Consider the following 20,564-nt stretch of genomic DNA (forward strand, 5'->3'; position numbering starts at 1 on the left):
CAGTTCAGGCTGCAGAAATCACACAAACATTACTCGACTGCCTCTGTTTTTTTTTCTTTTTTTTTCATTTGCTGTGTCAGTTATATTTCTGCTGACTCCTCAAAGATTCCGTCTGGCAACCTGCGATTGAGGCTGCTGTGCTTGCTGCATTACCAGGCATGTTCTGCATGTGTGTGTGTGTGTGTGTGTGTGTGTGTGTGTGTGTGTGTGTGTGTGTGTGTGTGTGTGTGTTGGTGGGGGTGAACGGGTTTTTTTCTTTAAAAAAAAAAAGCACCAGCCTCTGTCTGTGCACGCTGCTCAGGCCCAGAGAACAATAGTCCCCATCACAGGGGGACAGATTGGGTGGCAGCTGCATTATTGAAGGACGGCAAGCCAGACACACTTCTTCCCCCCACCTCCTGACACACACAAACTCACTCTCACTCCTTCCTTTTGTGCCTCCTTTGTTGTTTGGTGGACTAAATTATTCCAGCTCTCTTGTGGCATTCAGGATGACAAACAGTGGCGCGGCAGCTTAGACATCGGGGATCAGGACATTAAGAGGCCCCTGCTTTCCGGTGCTTTAGCCTGCGATCCAAGAGATTCCTCATTAGAACTGTGGCTTAGATAGAACCACACATATGCATGCATACAGTGTCCAAAATGAACTATTTTGAGTCAGTTTGTGAAGACTGGTAGATAGTCTAAGCATCCAATTAAAATATAATAATAACTTATTTTTTTTTAAAGCTATTTAATGTTTGGGTACAATGCTAATTCTAATTTAAAGTAAGGATAACTAACTTGAAAAACAACAACAAAAAATGCTTTCACATTAAAAGCTGAAATCCTAAACAATAGAAAACAAACACCCTTAACCAATTTAACACACTTAAAGCTCTTGATGCTACATCTTTGTTCATTCTGGTATGACGAGCAGCTTGCTGGAGGTGGATAAAGTAAGTAAGTTTTAGACAAATGGACCCACATTACTTCATCCATATTATAAACTTTGCCAGAGAATGTTTGGTCAAATGATGTCTTCAAAACAACCATTTAAAAAAAATTCTAAATGTCTCAAGGAATTGTGCATATGGTCATTGTGTCTGCTGTTATTGACTTTTTTGTCACCATGTTTTACCTATATGTTAAACAGTTTATGTTTTTCAATTTTGACACTTTTAAAATTTTGTTCAGTGGCTGCTATCCAAACAGCCTTTTTGTCCAGAACAGCATCGTAGATTTTCAGAAGCATTTCTGTTTGACAGCAGTAGATTGTTCTGTTGGAACAAAGTTTTCTCACACACCTTGGAGGAGTTTGATGCTTTGGAAGTACCCTTAATGGGTATTTCCACAGATAAAGCACCTTCCACACAAACACACTATTTTTTTGTGGTTTGAAGTGCTGTCAAAATGCAACGGAGGCAGGCCCACGGCCACTCTGTCCACATACCAGGCATTACATAGGCTGTGCTGAAATTACTTATCATATGACTGGTCTTTAACTGTCAGTTTCTGTGTGTGTGTGTGTGTGTGTGTGTGTGTGTGTGTGTGTGTGTGTGTGTGTGTGTATAGCCTTCTGAGGAATATGTTTTTGTGTTGACCAGAAAAACAAGTTGTGGCAACTGAAAGCATGACCTTTCCCATTGTGAACGATTAATCATCTGCAACACAAAGGCCCGTTGTTGCATTGAGAGAAATGTATGCATCAAAACAACACTGAACTAGAGAACTTTTAAAAGGAGCCTACGGAAAGTATAGTTATTTTAGTGGGTCTGCTTTATGTGTGTGTGTCCTTGATACATTAGGAGCAAAAGAACACATGATGTTTTCTTAAAGGGGCCACTGAGCAATTTACCAACACAACAAAACGCTCTTTGTTTCAACCAATCCGTGGACCCCCACAGAGCCAGCAGGTCACACTCATAGGAGAAACAAAGGCTTAAAGGACTATTCGGAGTTTCTTTCATTTGCTACCAGAGAGTCCCACATGAGTCCTTACCTTGGCTTCGGTGTTTGGTGTATTGTATTGGTTCATCCTTCTGACTTAATTTCAGTAACGTCAGTCCCTAGGTTTAGGGACCAAAACCACATGGTTTGGTTTCGAAAAACATCTTGGTTTGGGCAGGGCTGGGAACTTCTGGATTTGTATGGCACTGTCCAAATTACTTTGGTACCATCGACTATCAAAAATTGGCTTGTCATTTGGTACTAAATTTTGAAACTAACTATAATTTTTTTTCTATCATCTGTCTCGCACATTAAAGTCCTTACAACAGAACTTTACAACATTATACAGAGAAACCCCACAATTCCCACATAAACTAGGAGTGAAAAACTCATCTTTAAGGGTGAAAAACCTTCAACAGAAGAAAGAAAAACTCCCTCTTAACAGGAAGAAACCTTCAACAGAACCAGGCTCAGAGGTGGGCGGCCATCTGCCTCGACCGGTTGGGGTGAGAGGAGAGCAGAGAGAAAAGGACAGCAGAAAGATACAAGACATGGACAGTTGGTGGGGCCGACAATCACAGAGCAGAGACATGCAGCTCCATGAAGGGACATCTGCAAAAGAAAGAACAGAAACTACACGAGAGAGGGAACTGAATGGAGTCAACAGATAATAAGCAAAAACTATGGGAACGTATATTTTTCAGAGTGAAAGAATGTGAGGAAAGAGGCTTAGTGCATAACAAGGTCCCCCAGCAGCCTCGGCCTATAACAGCATAACTAAGGGTTGGTTCAGGTCTACCTGGGCAGCTCTAACTATAAGCTTTATCAAAAAGGAAAGTTTTGAGTCTAACCTTAAAGCTAGAGAGGGTTTCTCCCCCTCAAACCCAAACTGGGAGCTGATTCCACAGGAGAGGAGCCTGAAAACTGAAGGCTCTGCCTCCCATTTTACTTTTGGAAACTCTAGGAACCACAATCAGGCCAGAGGTCTGAGAGCAAAGGTCTGTCAGGGTGATATGGTTCTATAAGATCTCTGAGATAAGATGGAGCCAGGTCATGAAGAGCTTTGTAAGTCAGCAGGAGAATTTTAAATTATATTCTTGATTTAACAGGAAGCCAATGAGAAATATGATCTCTCTTGCTAAATCCCATCAGTACTCTTGCTGCAGCATTTTGGATCAACTGCAGGGTTTTTAATGAGTAATTTGGACATCCTAACAACAAGGAATTACAAGAATCTAGCCTGGAAGTAACAAACGCATGAATTAGCTTTGCTGCATCACACTTAGGCAGGATTTCCTGATTTTATCAATATTGCGTAGATGAAAGAAGGCAATACTGGACACTTGTTTTATATGGTAGCTAAAGGAAAAATCCTCATCAAAGATGACTCCAAAGTTCCTCACAGTGGTGCTCGAGGCAAAGACAATGTCATCCAGATTAACTAAGTGATTAGAGAAAGAGTTTCTGAGGTGTTTAGGGCCAAGTACAATAACTTCCGTTTTGTCTGAATTTAGAAGCAGAAAATTGTTGGTCATCCAGGCCTTTATGTCTTTTAGATATTCTTCAAGTTTTACAAATGGATTTGTTTCGTCTGGTTTTACAGAAAGATATAGCTACATGTCAGCTGCATAACAATGGAAATTTATGCAGTGCTTTCCGATGACATCTCCTAACGGAAGCATGTACCGAGTGAAAAGTATTGGGCCTAACACTGAGCCTTGTGGAACTCCATAACTAACTCTTGTTTGTCTGGAAGACTCATTGTTGACATGGACAAACTGGAATCTATCTGATAAGTAGGATTTGAACCAGTCTAATGCAGTTCCTTTGATCCTCGTAACATCTTCCAATCTCTGCAATAAAATCATGTGATCAATCATATTAAAAGCAGCACTGAGGTCCAGAAGAACAAGTACAGAGACAAGTCCATTATCTAAGGCTATTAGAAGATCATCCGTAACTTTCACCAGTGCTGTTTCTGTGCTATGATGAACTCTAAAGCCTGACTGAAAATCTTCAAACAGATCATTCCTTTGTAAATGATCACAAAGTTGAAGACTTCCTTGATGAGTTTAGTTGGGACGGGATCCAGGAGACAGGTAGATGATCCAGATGAGGAAAAAAAATTGCAGTTAGCTTGGAGAGCTCAGCAGGAGAGAAATGTTTAAGGTACAAATCTTCTCCCACAGTCGCTTCCAGGGCTGCTGTGCTTAGCAACATATCAGTAACAGTGGCAGGAAGAGTCTGCCCAATTATTTCCCTAATGGTAACGATTCTATTAGTGAAGAAGTGGATGAAGTCATTAATGCTGAGAGCTGAAGGAATAGATGGCTCAACAGAGCTGTGGCTCTTTGTCAGCCTGCTACAGTGCTAAAAAGAAACCTGAGGTTGTTCTTGTTGTCCTCTATTAATGATGAATAATATAAAGTCCTGGCCTTACAAAGAGCTTTCTTATGTAATATTAAACTATCCTTCCAGGCCAGGTGAAATTCTTCTAAATTAGTAGAACGCCACTTCCTTACCAGCTTTTGCGTTGCCTGCTTAACAGAGTGTAATTGTGATTTGTACCAAGAAGACAGCCTCCTCTATTTCATTACTCTCTTTTTCAGAGGTACGACATTATCTAGAGTTATACGCAGAGAGGCTGCAGTGTTTTCTACAAGATGATCCACTTGTGTGGGACTAAAGTCGACGTAGATGCCTTCCACTGCTTTAGCACATGGCACTGAACAAGATAAACATGTAATTGCTTCCTTAAACTTGGACACAGCATTATTAGACAAACATCTACTGTAATGGAATTTATTTCCACATGTTGTGTAGTCCATTATTGTAACTTCAAATGTTATTAAAAAAGTGGTCCAACAAAAGAGGGTTTTGAGGAAATATGATACAATTTTCAGTTTCCATGGAATATGATAGAATGAGCTCGAGGGTGTGGTTACCACAGTAAGTGGGTTTATTTACATGTTGAGAAAAGCCAATTGAGTCTAATAATGAGCTGAGTGTAGAAATGAGGCTGTCATTTCCCACATCAACATGAATGTTAAAGTCTCCCACTATCATCACTTTATCTGAACTTGGCACTAAATCAGATAAAAAGTCAAAGAATTCAGTTAAGCAAGAAGCAAATTAGTTAGGAGGAGCATGCAGACTTTGCCACGACCCATCCCAGGTCATGCTTCGATGCACCCTACTTTGTTTTTCTTTGTTGAAGAAGTCTGTTTGCTTTTACACCTGACTGAGATCTGATAACAAAGTGAGCCAGACTGCTTTTAAATCTGAGAGTACTGATCCCATATTTTTCATGAATGTGTAGCTTTGGCCTGGACTCTTTCCTTGGGCGCTTCGTCACACCCGTTGGCATCAAAAAGATAAGAGCAAGATGCCACTTGCTCTGTAAGACATACGCCCAGAGTACCAAACTCGCCAAACGTTCAGCGTTCAGCACAGAATAAACAGTCAACACCTCGTCAAGCTGCTGGCGTTCATTAAAACAATTTTAGAAAATATGCTGTACTTAGGAAGAAAAAAAAAACGCTTTGGTGGACAGGGCCATATGCTGTTGCAGCAGTGGCAGAGTGTCAACCAGTTTCGGCGCATGTTGATTGGTTGAAATTAACCAGTCTTTCACACAGTCCCCAGGAATTTAACCAGTCACTTCTTGTGTTTTCTTCAAGCTTCCCTCCCAGGACCAGTCAGCGAGCAGTTAATTATCAGCAGCAACGGTGGGGTCAATCAGGTGCCTGGGAGGTCACGGAGGGCGTGGAGCTGGATGTATGAGACAGTTTCATGGGCCTGAAGGACCATCTGGAGGATGGAACAGGCCACATCCTCAGCCTGGGGCTGGATCTGGACTACCTCCATGTGGAAGGTACTGAAAGGCAGGCCGACCAAGGCATTGCAACAGGTGCAGGGAATATAGGAGTCTTACAGGTCCGAGCTGGTCCCCCAAGTAGCAGCAGTAACAGTATTGGTAGTAGTAGCACGAGCTTTAGTACTCATTCAAGCTTCAGCAGCAGTAGCAGTTGCAGTAACTTTTCTGAGGAGAGTGCCATCTCTGACAGTGAAGATGAACGGATCCGGACCGGATCTGGTTCTGAATGTAAAAAACAGCACCAAGATCAGCTTCAAGTCCAGCACAGAGAGTCCTCAGTGTGGCAGCCAGTCAGGCTGGACCTGGCACCAAACCAATCCCCTGGACACCCCCCACAGCCGGAACCATTACCTCCCACTGACCCCTTCGCAGACTGCCGCAATAAAGTAGAGTTTGCTCTAAAGCTTGGCTATTCTGAGGACCTAGTGCTGCTAGTCCTGAGGAAACTGGGCCCAGGGGCACTCATCAATGACATCCTGGGAGAGCTGGTCAAACTGGGAACCAAGACAGAGATGGAGCAGCAAGGAGGTCCGACTGTCTCTCAGTCTCCCCCCTCCTCTGCTTTGTCATCCTCTTTGGCCTGCTCCTCCTCTTCCTCCTCCTCCAGCTACTCTCTGGACTCATGTCGCCTACTTTGTCCGTCCCAGATGCCGGAGGATAAAGAAAACCTTCGGCCTGTTGTTGTGGACGGGAGCAACGTAGCCATGAGGTGAGGAAAGAGAAGCTTTAGAAAACACCATGTCTTTTAACTTCTTTGTTCTACTTACTCAAAAATGTAGCCAGATTTTACATGATGACTGTAGAGATGCTTCACCTTCAGAGAAAGAGAACAGTAGTTATTCATTAACACGACAGCCATGTCTGCTTTTAGAATAGTCAAATGAAACAATAAACTATTTTCTGGCTGTGAACAGTTAAACTACAGCACCATAAGACAATTACTTGCTCTATGCTGAAAACATGAAACATTTGGCTGTCTTGTCTCGTGTTTTTTTTCACACTGTACTGAAGCTGTTTGAGTTATTTGATATTTTATCAAGCCTGTTATTAAACTGTCTCCAGAGGTAAAGAAAGACAGTGTCACGTCCAATGGTTTCACATAGATTTATGTGATTTAGATTATCACATTCAGTTTCATGTGATGTCAGTGGTCATGACACTGTCTTTATGTGAAAACATGTCAGAGGTTAGAGGGATAAATGGCTTTAATTAGGTACAGTTTGATTATATACATGTTTTATCTATATGTTGGGAAGTCACTTTTCATCAAAAACCTTTGTGTGGAACAACTTTTGTTGATTTTGACTAATTCTGTAGTGTATTAAAAAAAACAAAAAAAAAACATTTCTGGAATGCTGAACAGGTTCTCAGTAGGTTGTCATTATAAGCATGAATCCAGAAGGCTCCACCATAGAGCTTATCGAGGCTCTCTTTGGGTTATTTGACAATGACTAACATCTTTTTTTTTAAATAGCTGTGAGCATATTTACATGTAAAAGGCAGAGTTTATACTTACAAGCCAGCGACAGACAAAATTAAACTTCTAGGTACTGTGGGAAACGTTTTGCTGACGCAAAAGAAAACATCCCAAACCGGCATTAAATATTAAAAGTAGGCTGTGTGTATATTACTATTACTGCCATTTTTCTTGGAGGGTGATCATTTGAGTATACCTTGTGTGCCATCAGTTTGATTATTAAAAAAACGTTCCAACTGGCATACCTTTTTAATAATTACTATCTACTGTATAGCATTGGTTGCCGTCAAGCTAATTCATCTCTCATCCTGAATGCAGTTACACTACTCAGATGGCTGGATGGATGGATGGACCCATATCATTCATGACAGTTTCACCTCAAAAGGGTCATGTCAACTGATCCATAATTTTTTTTTTTTTTTTTTTTTTTTTTTTTTTTTTTTAACCTGTTGTATGTTTGATATTACTGATAAATACCTAGTATTGTGTAGTTTTGGTTGTGGGGCTACACCCTTCTGTTTGCATTTGCATCACTAATTGTGCCCTTAATATTTCTTCCTGCCCACGCAGTCATGGAAATAAGGAAGTTTTCTCTTGCCAAGGCATCCAGCTGGCAGTTGACTGGTTCTTGGAGCAGGGTCACCGCGACATCACTGTCTTTGTCCCTGCTTGGAGAAAGGAGCAGTCGCGACCTGATGCTCTTATCACAGGTAACAAACGGCTAAGGTTGGGCGATACGGACTAAATTCTGACAAAATATGTTCTTGATAGATAATGACTCAGTGGGTAAAGGCAAATAATAGAACAGCTAGAAAAGTCTGGTAAGTTCAGAAAATGACATTACTTCATTGTAATGTAGGCTTTAAATCCAGAAAAAATACAACACCTTATGATGAAGAAAGTCTAAGACCATATCGAGTTACATATCATGATGTTGATATTATATTACCCAAGCCCACATATCTTTCACTAATGACGATTCAAAGTCAGTGAAATGATACACTACTGTAAATAACTGAAAGGAAGAGCTTAAATCTTCTGCTTTGGAAAAGATTTTGTGTCGTCGTCAAAACCAAAGAGAACTTCCTCCTGTCAGTTTTTCTTTGTTTAAATGAGTCCCCTCTCTTTGTTCAGACCAAGAGATCCTACGGCGACTGGAGAAAGAGAAGATCCTGGTTTTCACTCCCTCTCGACGTGTGCAGGGACGCCGTGTGGTTTGCTACGACGACCGATTCATCGTCAAACTGGCCTACGAGTCGGACGGCATAATTGTTTCCAATGACAACTACCGAGACCTGGCCAATGAGAAGCCAGAGTGGAAAAAATTCATTGATGAACGTCTACTGATGTACTCCTTTGTAAATGACAAGTAAGACAACAATGCCAAACGAATACTGATTCTGAGTTACGAAAAGAGAAAATGAGAAAGTCCTCAAGAAATTTATGAAAAATCATGCATCTCTTATGCATTTTATCGTGTCATATTTTACTCTCAGTAAGAAAAATTAAAAAAAAAAAAAACTTCTATGGAGTCATAGGAGGCTTTGCTGCTATGCATTAGCCGTTAAAATGAAAAGCTTTAACTTCTGTCCAAGCCATGAATTTCTTTTGTCTGCAACATCCTATGAGTTCCCTAAACACTAAAAGGCACTTTTAAAATAGAATCAAATTAAGCCAGTATTCCTTTAATATTTGTGCAATGCCATTCTGCAGGGGATTTGTTTGAGCACAGGCATCTTTATTTTGTCATTGCTATTCTTTTGATCTTAATTACTTCCCTTCACTTTTTCTCTACTGATCAAAACACCATTGGATACATTAGCAAAGTGCTACCGTATTCACTTTTTGTGTCTTTTCTTGTGCCTAAGCGATCGATGGTTGCTGGAATGTTGGGGATGCAAAATATGTACCTAAACTTTACTCCTCTAGGAAAACCTAGAAGTAATATTAGTATTTTCTGTTGCTTCTGTATTGCTCTGTCAGCTCAATACCTAAAGTGTGAATGATTGTTCTCGCAGCTCATACAAACTTCAGAGCATCCACATTAATTCAGATTTCTTATTGTACAAAGATCTGTTGTGGTCTGAAAACACAATGTCACTGCAGAACGTCCTTGATACAGTCTCCATTAGTGCTGTCAGATTTCCTGAATTCTCAATATAGGAGTATGAATAAAAGAACTTTGAGTTGTCTCTGATTTTAGGGATCTAATTTTGACATAATCTTAATATGTTAACTGTGCGTTTAGATTCATGCCACCAGATGACCCACTGGGACGCCACGGACCTAGTCTGGATAACTTCCTGAGGAAGAGGCCTGTTATTCCTGAGCACAGGAAGCAGCCTTGTCCTTATGGTAATATATGCACCCACTCTTGCTCACAACAATAATGAACCCAAAGAAAACATGAGGTACAATCAAGAAGTTCCAAGGCCTTTCCAATTGAGCACAAATGGACACGGAGCAGAGGGAAGCAACAACCTTTGGAATTCAGTATTCCAAATAATAATCAACGTGAGCACCTGTGTTACACATGTGCATTTGTGATTTCACCATGGACTTGAGCAGAGACTGCACATCAAACTTTGTGTCGAACGTGCGATATCAACAAGGGAGATCCTTGAAGTGCCTCAGCAATGTATGGCAATGATGCAATGAGCCAGGCGAGGTGTTTTAAGTGGCATTTGTTTTTCAAGAGGGGCAGAACGTCACAGTCCAAGACCAAGGAAGGTGCGTCAGGTCAGGGGCGCAACTACGTGAATTTTCTTGGACATTCGCAGGGTGAACGTATATGTTTTGAAGCGTCTGTGGGAAAACATTTCGAGAAAACGACCTGAACTTTCGCACAATTGTATTTGGGTTCTCCAACATGATAACACGCCCTTTCACAGTCCATTGAAACTGCTCAAGTTTCTTGCCAGTAACAACAAAATGGTTGCTCCCTAATACCCCTACTCACTGGATTTGACCCCCTGTGACTTCTTTCTGTTCCCCAATAATTTGACTTGAAATTTTATGTGCACTCTTTGCTCAAGTTTCGGGTTCATGGTGAAATTGCAAATACACACGTACCAATGTTCACAAAAACGTGTAACACAGGTGCTGATGTTAATAAAGTGACATAACTTGTACTTTTTACTCATGGAAGTTACTGCTCTCCCTGCTCTGCTCAGAACTTTTTTGATCACACTTTGTATAATTCAGGTTTTTACTGTTGTGGCTCCTCTAGAGCAGTGGAATTGGATAGAGATGATAAAAAAGAAACAAATACCATTAACGAGCCAAAATGTTAGAAATGTTTTCATTCCAGCATAATAATGAAAGATGCTTTTTTTCTTTCAACAGGGAAGAAGTGCACATATGGCCACAAGTGTAAGTTTTATCACCCCGAAAGGGGCAGCCAACCCCAGCGTTCTGTGGCGGATGAGCTCCGTGCCAGTGCCAAAATTTCGTCAATCGCTTCCAGAGGCCGGCTGCAACAAGCCTTGATGGTGAAGAGCCAAAGTACTGGTCAATTAGAAGGAATGGCTGATGCTGAACAAAGTCGGGGCACTGGAAATAAACAGCCAAACCATAGCTCTCAGAGGTCCTTCACTGACCTCATGGGGGATAGACTTCAGATCCATTCCACAGTAGCAGGAGATAAAGGAGGCAGCAGCTGTAGCAGCAGTATTGTAGGCCATCTTGCTTCAGGGGCCCCCCCTTCATTAGGGCATGTGGATCATTGGGAGTACCCTGGGGAAGGTATTAGAGGCAGCTCCAGGGTTCCTGGACCAAGCAAGGCGGAATCTTACCACAGATGCGAGTCTCCAGAGGTGGGTTACAGCTCTCTGGTAAAGGCCTATTCAAGTCTCAGCCTTTTAGTGCCTCCAACTCCTGAAAGCTTCTTTCCAGCTGATCTGCGAGCAAGTTCACTGCTTTCAGACTGTAGCAGTGAAGGCAGTATCAGCTCAGACTCTTTCTCCCCTGACCCCATGTTAGACGATAGCCCCAAATGCCACCACCCTCACCACCATCATCACTACTCTGACCAGTATGCCCACCTTGCAAGTCACGTTTCTCCTGGACTGAGCCAGCACTCTCCTCATGGCTACTCCATTCCTCAGGTACTGCAGAGACAACATGGTCTCGGCATGGAAAACCCTCCAACTTCTGTCACATTCCACGCATCTCCGCGTCCCTACAAGACACCTTTAACCTACATTTCGCCCCAGCATCAGCATCCATTGCTGAGCAGTTTTCCAGGGGAATTACTGCCTCGTCCACCACAGCCACCTCAAACATCTACCGCTCACTCCCAGTCTCAGAGCTCCCCACTCGGACGGAATCTGATGAGCTCCCTTTGGCAAGAGGGTGGGCTCCAGGACTCCCGTATGTATGAAGGATCGCCACTTCACTCCAGAAGAAACTTCTCTGGACTAAACCAACAACCTCAGCATCAGATTAACTGGGACCCCACTTATCAGTCATCCCCAACGCCTTGCTATGATTTCTTCTCCTACAAGAGCCTCCCACAAGTCCATGGAAAGGCTTGGCACTCTCCTTGGGGACAGCAAGTCCATTCATCACCTCGTGGCCTTTCTGCATCAAGTCTCCCACCACTGCCGCAGCAGCCCCTTCCATCCATCACTACTCACAAGAGCCACCTCCCTCCAGGACCCCAACACCAGGAGCCTCCTGCCTTGGGTCGATACCAGGACCTCAGGGAGAGGGTGTTTGTTAACTTGTGTGGCGTCTTCCCTCCAGATTTGGTGAGAATGGTAATGATCAGGAACCCTCATGTGGTGGATGCTCAGGAGCTTGCAGCTGCAATTCTGCTGGAGAAATTGCAGCACAGTACTTGAATACAGACAGAAGAGGAAGTTAAATATTCATCTTAACTGAGCTCATTCCAGGTTTATTCCTTGCAATCATAATCATAATGATTAAAGTCAAGTTGGGCATACACAAACCAAAAGCACAAGATGTAAGACTCCTTAGGTTGATAATGGACTTCTTATTTTCACTGCAGGGATGTCATCTCATTAATTTTAATGGTATTTATGTAAAGAGAAATCCCCAAATTGCCATATTTTCTATAAATATGCCTGCTATTTCAGCACTTAAGATGTGGAGAGGTTGCGGTTTAATTTGCATATTTGGGTTACTTTTGGTGATGAGTTGTAACAGGTTTTTTTTATGTTTAAAGGGTGACAGTGTTGTTTATTTTAAATTAATTTATTTGTTACATTTTAATTTATTTACATAGTTTTAAAATTATTCCGTTTTTTGGCACTTTTTGTTCATATTGTTTTTTTCTCCTTAGCTTTGCTTTTTGTTCTTTTTTGGCAATCATATCAGGGTATACTTTATTGCTCAATTCTGTGCAGTCTGCTTTTCAGTCACTGAGGTGAAAAGGGGTGTTTAATGGAATATCTTTAAATGTCTCTGCCACATTGCAAATACATTCCTTCCGTATGTAATGCTCAAATTAGCTCAACAAACACATCAAGGGTTTCTGTCTGTGCTGACAGGTGCACATCAGTTGTTGAGAGTTTGTGGATTTCCCCCGCAGGGAAGTGAAACTCAAATGGCACTCACAAAAGAAGATAGCAAAAACTCCACTTGAAAACCCCAAGCTGTTGTTCACTTTTGAGTAAGAGTTATTTCCTCTGTCAGGATAGCCCTGTCAGCTGACTTCACAGTTCATCAGCTTTCAGTACGGATTTATTTTAAACACACGCTCTGCTCTTCTCTTGTCTTTTAACCATATAAATATTCCAAATCACATCAAGGTGGCGGCTGAGAGCATGGTCACCTGAAATGTTGAGGTGGAATAAAGATTGTAGGTGTTATTTTAATTTAAATTATGTGTTAATTTATTACTGTATTACCGGTGCATGAGACACAGGGTTGTCGGAGGTATCACCATTAGAGAGGGTTTGTCTTCCCCAACAGGGTAGAACTCTTTATACCTTTCTTTTAAATACACAGAGATTCATAACTTTGCGGTACAAGTTGGGCAACACCTTCCTAAAACAAAAAACCCTCCCACAAAGGGTTTTACCAGACAACTAGTATCATAAAAACAGTGGTTATACCAACATGCGGTCGTGTTTAGTATTCCGAACTTTTCTCAGGGGTGATCTCACTGGTTACATTGAAACCCAGTGGTTGGTAAAGAAAACAAGATAAAGTACTAAAATATTCAAAAATAACTTGTATAATCTATTCCTAACCATCGTAGACTTGAACTGATTACTGTCCTTAAACAATAATAATCTACTTGTATCACCAATTTTTCAAAAAAACACGAGTTCCTCCAGGTCACTTTCAGTACCAGGGCATCCAATATGCCATCAGAGCGATACTGTATGTAATGTTACCTGTGTAAAATTACAGATTTTAACCCAGACCATGATCTTTTCCTAAACATGTGATTTTTGGTGTCTAAACTTAAGGCTGCTTCAGCGTAGTTCTGAGCCAACCGGTGAACTATGGCAAGTCAACAGTATTTGACGCCCTGGTATTAGAACGGTTTGATTTATCATAAAATTTGTAAAACAAAAGTAGTAAAAAAAAAAAAAATGCACATCACGATTTCAAGGTGACTCTTCAAATCGCTTGTTCTTTCCAACCCGATGTAACTGACATAATTTAATTTAAAGCCCCAATTTTTCCCTCTTTGTGAGCTTTCTCTATGGAAGATATGTTTAACTTTGATCATCATCTCTACCAGTGGGATTATTTCAATGCCTGAAGATCTGTTCGAAAAGCTAAAACTCTTAACTGGTTAGCAGATGATACCTCTCCTTGTTGATACAAATTGTATCCTATAAACTTTTAAACAAGATCATTGTTTTATATGAAAGTATTTAAACAAAAATATTTGAGTTGGATATTTTAGTTTATGTGGCAAACTTTTGCCACCTTTGGTACTTAGGCTTTTATGAGGGGGATTTGTATTCCCTTCTTTTCAAGTGCAGGAAAGTGTGGAATGCACTTTTTTAAACGGTTAACTGTTTATATTGTCAGTGAACAGAAAGTGTGATATTGTGTAGCTCAAAAATGATGAAGCCTCTAACATTTGTTGGGTTGAGGCTGACAGTGAAAATGATATCAGGGTTACAGGTGTTGTCTGAAACCCTTTGGTTAAACTTGATTTGCTCCTTACTCCTGAGGCATATTCTCCACCTCGGGGAGAACAGGAGTCAAAATGGACTTAAAGTGACAGTAGATGAAAAGTGGTTTGAACTAGTTCGGCCCATTTGTCCCTCAGGCTCCAAAACCTTTAAGACACTTTTCCCAGAAATCCAAAACTACAACCACAACATTTATTTACTAATTGCCTCGAAGCTCTAACTTGAAAAGCGTTCTTCTCAAGTGCTGTGCAGTGATATGTAGGTCACGAACAAGTCTCAGGAACAATTCTGGTCCCATCAAACCGTCTGTTATTTGATTTAGTTTTCTTGGACCCCTCCATAGCTAAGTGTTATGCTGAAGGCTTTTTTTTTTTTTTTCCTGAGACACTACCACCCTGCTGCTCTGGCACTGTGTGCTAGCATTAGCTATAGGGTCCGGACTCTATGTTTTTTGTTTTTTTTAGCAAACCTTTATAGTGTTAACATTCCTGTGGATATTACAATTCATATTTAAAGTATGAGGGCAACAAATATTTTTCTATTACCATGAACCTGTTAAAAAACTATTTTTGTAATTGTGCATGAGTTTTATCAACAAGAAGAGATTGTAGTCAACGTGAGTTTGCTGAATATAAAAGGTGAAATTACTCCTTAACTGTGCTAAAGTCGTGCAAAGTTCGTTCAGACTGAACACGAAACAAACTTCTGGCCTTGCATTGTTGATGCAAATTCGAGTGTAGCCAATATGCTGACATTACAGATTCTAATTCCAGTTCTTTCTGTAATTCTTCACAGTTTCTTGATTTATTTTCTTCTCCAAGTGGAGCTCTATACCTTCACAAATATCACACATTTTTTCAACCAAGGTATCACATTTTAAACTTGCATCATTCCCTTTTCCCCGAGCTGGCACAGACAATTCATTGAGGGCAAATTAAAAATGTAATTGCTTGTTACTACCTAACATTAAGAATGTTTTTTTTTTTATGCCCCTGCACAATACACATCATTCATTTACTTAATTGTAAGTAATTACACTGGTGCTATTCCTACTCAGACATGAGTAGACATGTCATATTTCCCTCACAGCAAGACAAGGCTTTCTTGCTTCATTCATTTATTTGGTAATTATTTTTAGCGAGTCATTGCAGAGCTTCAGGGCAACTTTTCCATTCATTTCAGTGCTATAGAAGAACACTGAAGTTCATCCTATGCTGCCAGCTATCCTGCAATGCTTGAATGGAGGTGATCTTTTTTTCTTAGATAAGTATTTCCAAGTATACTTGCTTCGATCCACTTCCTCTGTTTTTAATCACTCTCAAATTTGCTTCGTGTTCAGTCTGAACACCACCGTAAAGAGTTTATTCATGGGTTTTGTCTAGACAGATGAAATGCTGTTTGTTGCTCATTTGTCAAAAAATTGCTTCAAGTCCTGTTACATGCTAACGTCTATTTCAACCAACAGAAAAAAAAAAATTTGAAAATATTGACAGTCCCTCTTTTATTACAGTTTATTCACACCTTTATTTCTAATGTGCTTTAATATACAGCTTCATTTCTGCTCCGGAAATAAGTTAGTGTCACCTCTTTTGCTCACGCTAATGGTGGTTATATTGAACCAAAATATAAAAAAGTTAGACCATTGCTGCTGTTTGACTGTGTCCTGCTGGCAAATAAAGAGTTTCCTTCCAAGAGATGGTCCATGGCTCGGTGCCAAAAACCCAAAGCTGGCATTAGTCAGTGGTTTCATATGTATACATAAAGTTGGCAAAAAGGCAAAGGCAAAAAAATGTTTCTGAACTATAATACTGTGCAATGCTAATAAAAGGTATCGGTAAGCTGTTTTTGCATTTGAAAGAATGATAATTTTAGGATGTGTTCTGCCCGAATACGTTACAATTTCAGGAAAATAAAAAACAAAACAAAAAAAAATATTGGATTTAAATGAAACTGGCAGAAATGCCAAATGAGTTTGACCATCGTGTCTTTGTTCGTCTTTTCTTTGTATTTCATGAAAATCTTCTTTCGGAGCGACTTTCTACAAACATTCCTGCTACTCCGCTAAGCTTTAGCAACCCAAAACAAAAGCAGGAAAAACAAAGGTGACATGAAACGTTTCTTGTGTGTGATGTAAAAGTGACCAATAAAAGCCCTTCTCAAGCTTTCACGTGTTGCTTCATCCATGTACTTTGTCCAAAAATATTTTGCAATAGCACGGTTTGAAAAATAATAAAATTCCAGATAAAAACTAGATTTTATGAACTGTTGAGATATTTGTTTCTAAGTCTCATAAAAAATGTTGGGTTTCTGCCGCAAATTTGTAGCAAGTTCATATTTTCATTAGCAAATGTGGACTTCGGGCTAACTTTGTGGAAAACAATTGATTCTTAATTTTGTTTTAATCTAAAAAATATAAAAAGCAACTCAGGTTAACTTCAAATAAATTAAATTACGCATAAAGCGGCAACAATTCAAAAGCCTTTTCACCTACTCATCTAGTTTAATAATGTAACCCGCGTTGCAAGTACACAAAGTGTGAGACTGAAATTTATGAACAAAAGGTCCAAAGATTCAATTATTGATTGGATAGGAAATTATTCACACTGAAAGCTCCTAATGCAGTTTATTTATTAACACCACAACATCAGTGACGTTTGTAGCATATGCTCTTCACTCGTGTTGTTAATAAATCAATTGCATCGGGAGCTTGAAGCGTATTTATGCTCACTTCTCAACATTTTACAAGCACCTGATTTCACTATACTAGATGAGTGTTCTTTGTTCACTTTGACATTTAATTAGTACCAGTCCTTCAGCGTCCAGTGTCTTCTATCATTGAACTGCTTCCTACATTGGGCAGTGGTGTTCATGATAGCAGGGGAAGAGTTATTTATGGTATCAGTTATCAGTTATCTACAGGAAGAAAAACAATGTTACAAACATGGAAGATATTTACAATGGATCTGTGTACATAAACTTATCACGAGCAGTTGGTGTGTTATCCATGAGTATCCCTTACAATGTGTCACTGATGTGGAATACAGAATTCTCAGTTTGGCCACTTTACCTAAAAATAAATGAAACTCCCTATCATCATTGTGAAATGTGGTTTGGAAAGAATTGGAAAAGGCAGATAAATGCACATTGAATATCAAGCAATAAAGTATAATAAGGCAAAATAATAGAACAACCCTCTTGGCAATATATAAATAATACCATTATTGCCAGAAATGCTATCTATAGCAAACTTTTATGGTAAACCGGCAGGCACATTTGCTACTAATGGCACACGTTTTTAGAGGGTTACTAAAAATATGGTGCTAGGTTAGGTTAGGTTAGGTAGTTACTTTATTAATCCCCGAGGGGAAATTTTTTTTAGTGGCAAAATGTGGTGGCAAACCACTGGTTAACGTTCGCCATTGGTGGCAAACTTCTCATTATTGCCAGCGTGTTTCTGGAAGTTTGCCATTAGTGGCCACCTTTGCCAAAAAATGTAATAATAAGTCATTTCTTTGCTGCAAATCAGCCACAAATATTTTGCTTTTTTTGTAAGGGAAGTCTCGCGGTTTAGTTGATTGTGCTTGATCAAATAAACGTATTACTATTTTTTCCTTATATTGAGTGTTACGTCAAAGCGTCTACCGGACCCACCAGTCCACGAGAGGATATTGTTTGAGTGTGACGGTTAGCCTCGCCTGGGTGTGGAACCAACTTCCCGATGGTTTGTGAACTGCTGTTTTGAAGCCATGAGGGTTTTGGCATCTTGAGTGTTTAGAGTGGTTTGGAGCCAGAGTGGATCATATTTGGACGGCTGGGGAGGAGTGAGTGATAGATCTGGCTCGATCTCATTGGGAGTCTGAAGACACTAAGCCCCTCCCACCTTTATCTTTCCACTTCATCACAATAAAACAAACGTGCCCTCCAAAAGATGGCATTTTAAGGTCTAATATCTAATTAATGATGATGGGATTATTTTCAGAGGAACTGCCAGAAAGCAAATTTAGTGAATTACACTGATGTCACTTGTGGGGAAACATTTTTTGTATTCACCATGGTAGTTAATGAGATGATAAACGTGTTTTTTTCCCGTCAAGCTAAGAATGTTAAGGCGAGGCTAAACCATGACACTGACACCGTGCATTGTAGTGGACTAGTGGACGTATCACACACTTTGGTTTGATACCAGGTTTAATTTCCTGATACTAAACCACAATTGTCTTCACAGAAGACTGCAAAATCAAATGATGGTTCTGAGGATAAATACTTACCACGAAAACATATATTTTACAGAACACGTGTTATCTAAACATTCTGAAACAGTAAATGAAGTAACACAATTGTTCCAATGCAGTTGCGTTTACTGACATTAATAATCAGTTTATTTGAAGGATTCCTCTGCTGTAATTGGTAGCATTGAAAAGCGTGTCAAAATGATACATAAGGATTTGTCTTCACATGATAATTAAAAAAATACCTCAATATTTTGTTCTACCTGTGTGTTTGACCAATGAGCAAACAGCACTTTTACGGACAGGAAAGTAGTTCATGAATATTGGCTTTAAGCAGCAAATTCAGGCTTTCTTTGAAATCCATAACAACAGTGCGTTCGAAGGTGGACGTCTGACACGTCTCTACTGGCTTTAACCTCAGTCAGGACTGTAGCTGCATATTTGGAAATATAAATGAATTCTTTATTGTGGGGTAAAATATATATTTGAACAAAAGTCTCAATGGACAGAGAATGCCAGCACAGTAAGAATGTAAAAGAAGCAAATGTATCTGCTCCCAACTACTCAGCGGGAGCATTTGCAAACTGACAACCATTCAAGAAGATCAATTAGCTGATGTAACATGACCAGATCAATGACGCTTACAGCAGAACCGTCCCAAAGCAACATGACAAGGAGTAATACTAGACAGGAAAGAAATGACACAGGTAAGGCGTTTTTAAAAAAACGAATGATTTAAATTGTTCAGCTGATGACAAAAGAAGTAAAAGTAAGGTACAGATATTAAAGCTGTGTGGACAGGCAAGCCGCCAACATCAACAAGCTACAGCTACAAATGGCCATTCTATTTTGTTTAGTAAAAGCACAACATCAACCAATTCTGTCCGCTTTCACGTCTTGTCTAAGGGTCCTGTTATCGTTTAATTATCGTACATGCATTAAAACTGCCAGTAATGTACAAGGAGGAGGATACGTTGCTTGTTTTTTTTCCCAGACTGACTCAAAAACGTGTGCTTCATTGGGGTGAGCTCTAAAAAGCAGATAGCAGTGTGACTGGCCAACCCTTTGGCGAGGCTGAAGCTACGAAGCCTGTTCGCTGGACTTTCTCCTGGATAGAAAAAAAAACGCAGGAGATCCTGGAGTGGCTGCACGATTTTCTTTTGGGCTTTACAAAGAAAGTTAGGCGTTGGCATGGCAATGAGACGAATTGTCTCTTTTCAGTGTTGTGTCCACCTGTCTCTCTGGCTCACATGGACTCGAACTCATCAATGCGCTGCTTGGTGTTGCCCTGGCGGATCTGGCGTAGGGTTTTGTACTTGTCTCTGCCTGCCCTGACGTTCTCAGCGTGCAGCATGTCGTTCTGGGTCTTCTTGGTATCATCCCGAGCCTCGGCCAACTCTGAACTCAGAGCCTGGACAGAGGGGGGGAAAAAAAGAGGGAGTGGTGATTGGCAAAAGTGATTCCAGCAATGGAAAACAGAGCGACCGCAAAAGGAAAAGCAAATCTGATCCCATTGAAATTAAGAAATATAAATATAACAAGAACAAAACGCTATATAGGAGATTATCAGCAAGAAAGTCAATACTGTGGGGAAAACAAAAAGGCGGAAAAAAAGGTTTCATAATAAAACGTCGGCAAATAAAAGAGGAGGCACGGTGGATGAGATCCTCAACAAACACCGATCAGCAGGTCCAGATCTTTCTGTGATGAGCAGGTGACTTTTCATTCAGTGCCTCGTGAGTGCTCGTGAACCTGATGAAGCTACCTGTGAATTCTGCGGGACACATTCAGTACCTGTGACAGCACACCTGAATAACAGGACTGGTGGGATATCCAAGCAGAGATACTCTGGAACGACCCAGAGGCAGGACAATGCTGAGTCGTAAGACGTTTTTTAATTGCTGGTATTTTGTGGCTCCTCAATGTTGTTG

General features: G+C 40.4%; 2 protein-coding genes and 1 pseudogene across 5 annotated transcripts in view; 1 reads left to right on the forward strand and 2 right to left on the reverse strand.

Annotated features, from left to right (window-relative positions):
• Positions 1-2,738: 2,738 nt before the first annotated feature.
• On the reverse strand, positions 2,739-5,046 carry LOC138201662 (uncharacterized; annotated as a pseudogene).
• Positions 5,047-5,721: 675 nt separating this feature from the next.
• On the forward strand, positions 5,722-12,127 carry LOC138200775 (probable ribonuclease ZC3H12C). The gene is made up of 5 exons (XM_069153658.1): positions 5,722-6,515; positions 7,854-7,993; positions 8,418-8,652; positions 9,532-9,638; positions 10,629-12,127. Exons 1-5 carry the CDS (start codon positions 5,722-5,724, stop codon positions 12,125-12,127), a joined length of 2,775 nt encoding a protein of 924 aa, XP_069009759.1.
• A 4,244-nt stretch (positions 12,128-16,371) lies between these two features.
• LOC138201489 (radixin) overlaps positions 16,372-20,564 on the reverse strand; it is a 49,146-nt gene continuing 44,953 nt past the window's right edge. For all 4 annotated transcript variants that reach the window (XM_069155031.1, XM_069155030.1, XM_069155029.1 and 1 more), the window contains one exon: positions 16,372-20,044. In XM_069155031.1, the coding sequence (XP_069011132.1) occupies positions 19,880-20,044 (165 nt within the window). In that variant the 3' untranslated portion in view covers positions 16,372-19,879. The remainder of the gene's footprint in view (positions 20,045-20,564) is intronic.

This window comes from Embiotoca jacksoni, unplaced genomic scaffold, assembly GCF_022577435.1.
Source record: "Embiotoca jacksoni isolate LCO1_2020_lvr unplaced genomic scaffold, fEmbJac1.0.p SCAF_2, whole genome shotgun sequence".
NCBI classification, from domain to species: Eukaryota; Metazoa; Chordata; class Actinopteri; family Embiotocidae; genus Embiotoca; species Embiotoca jacksoni.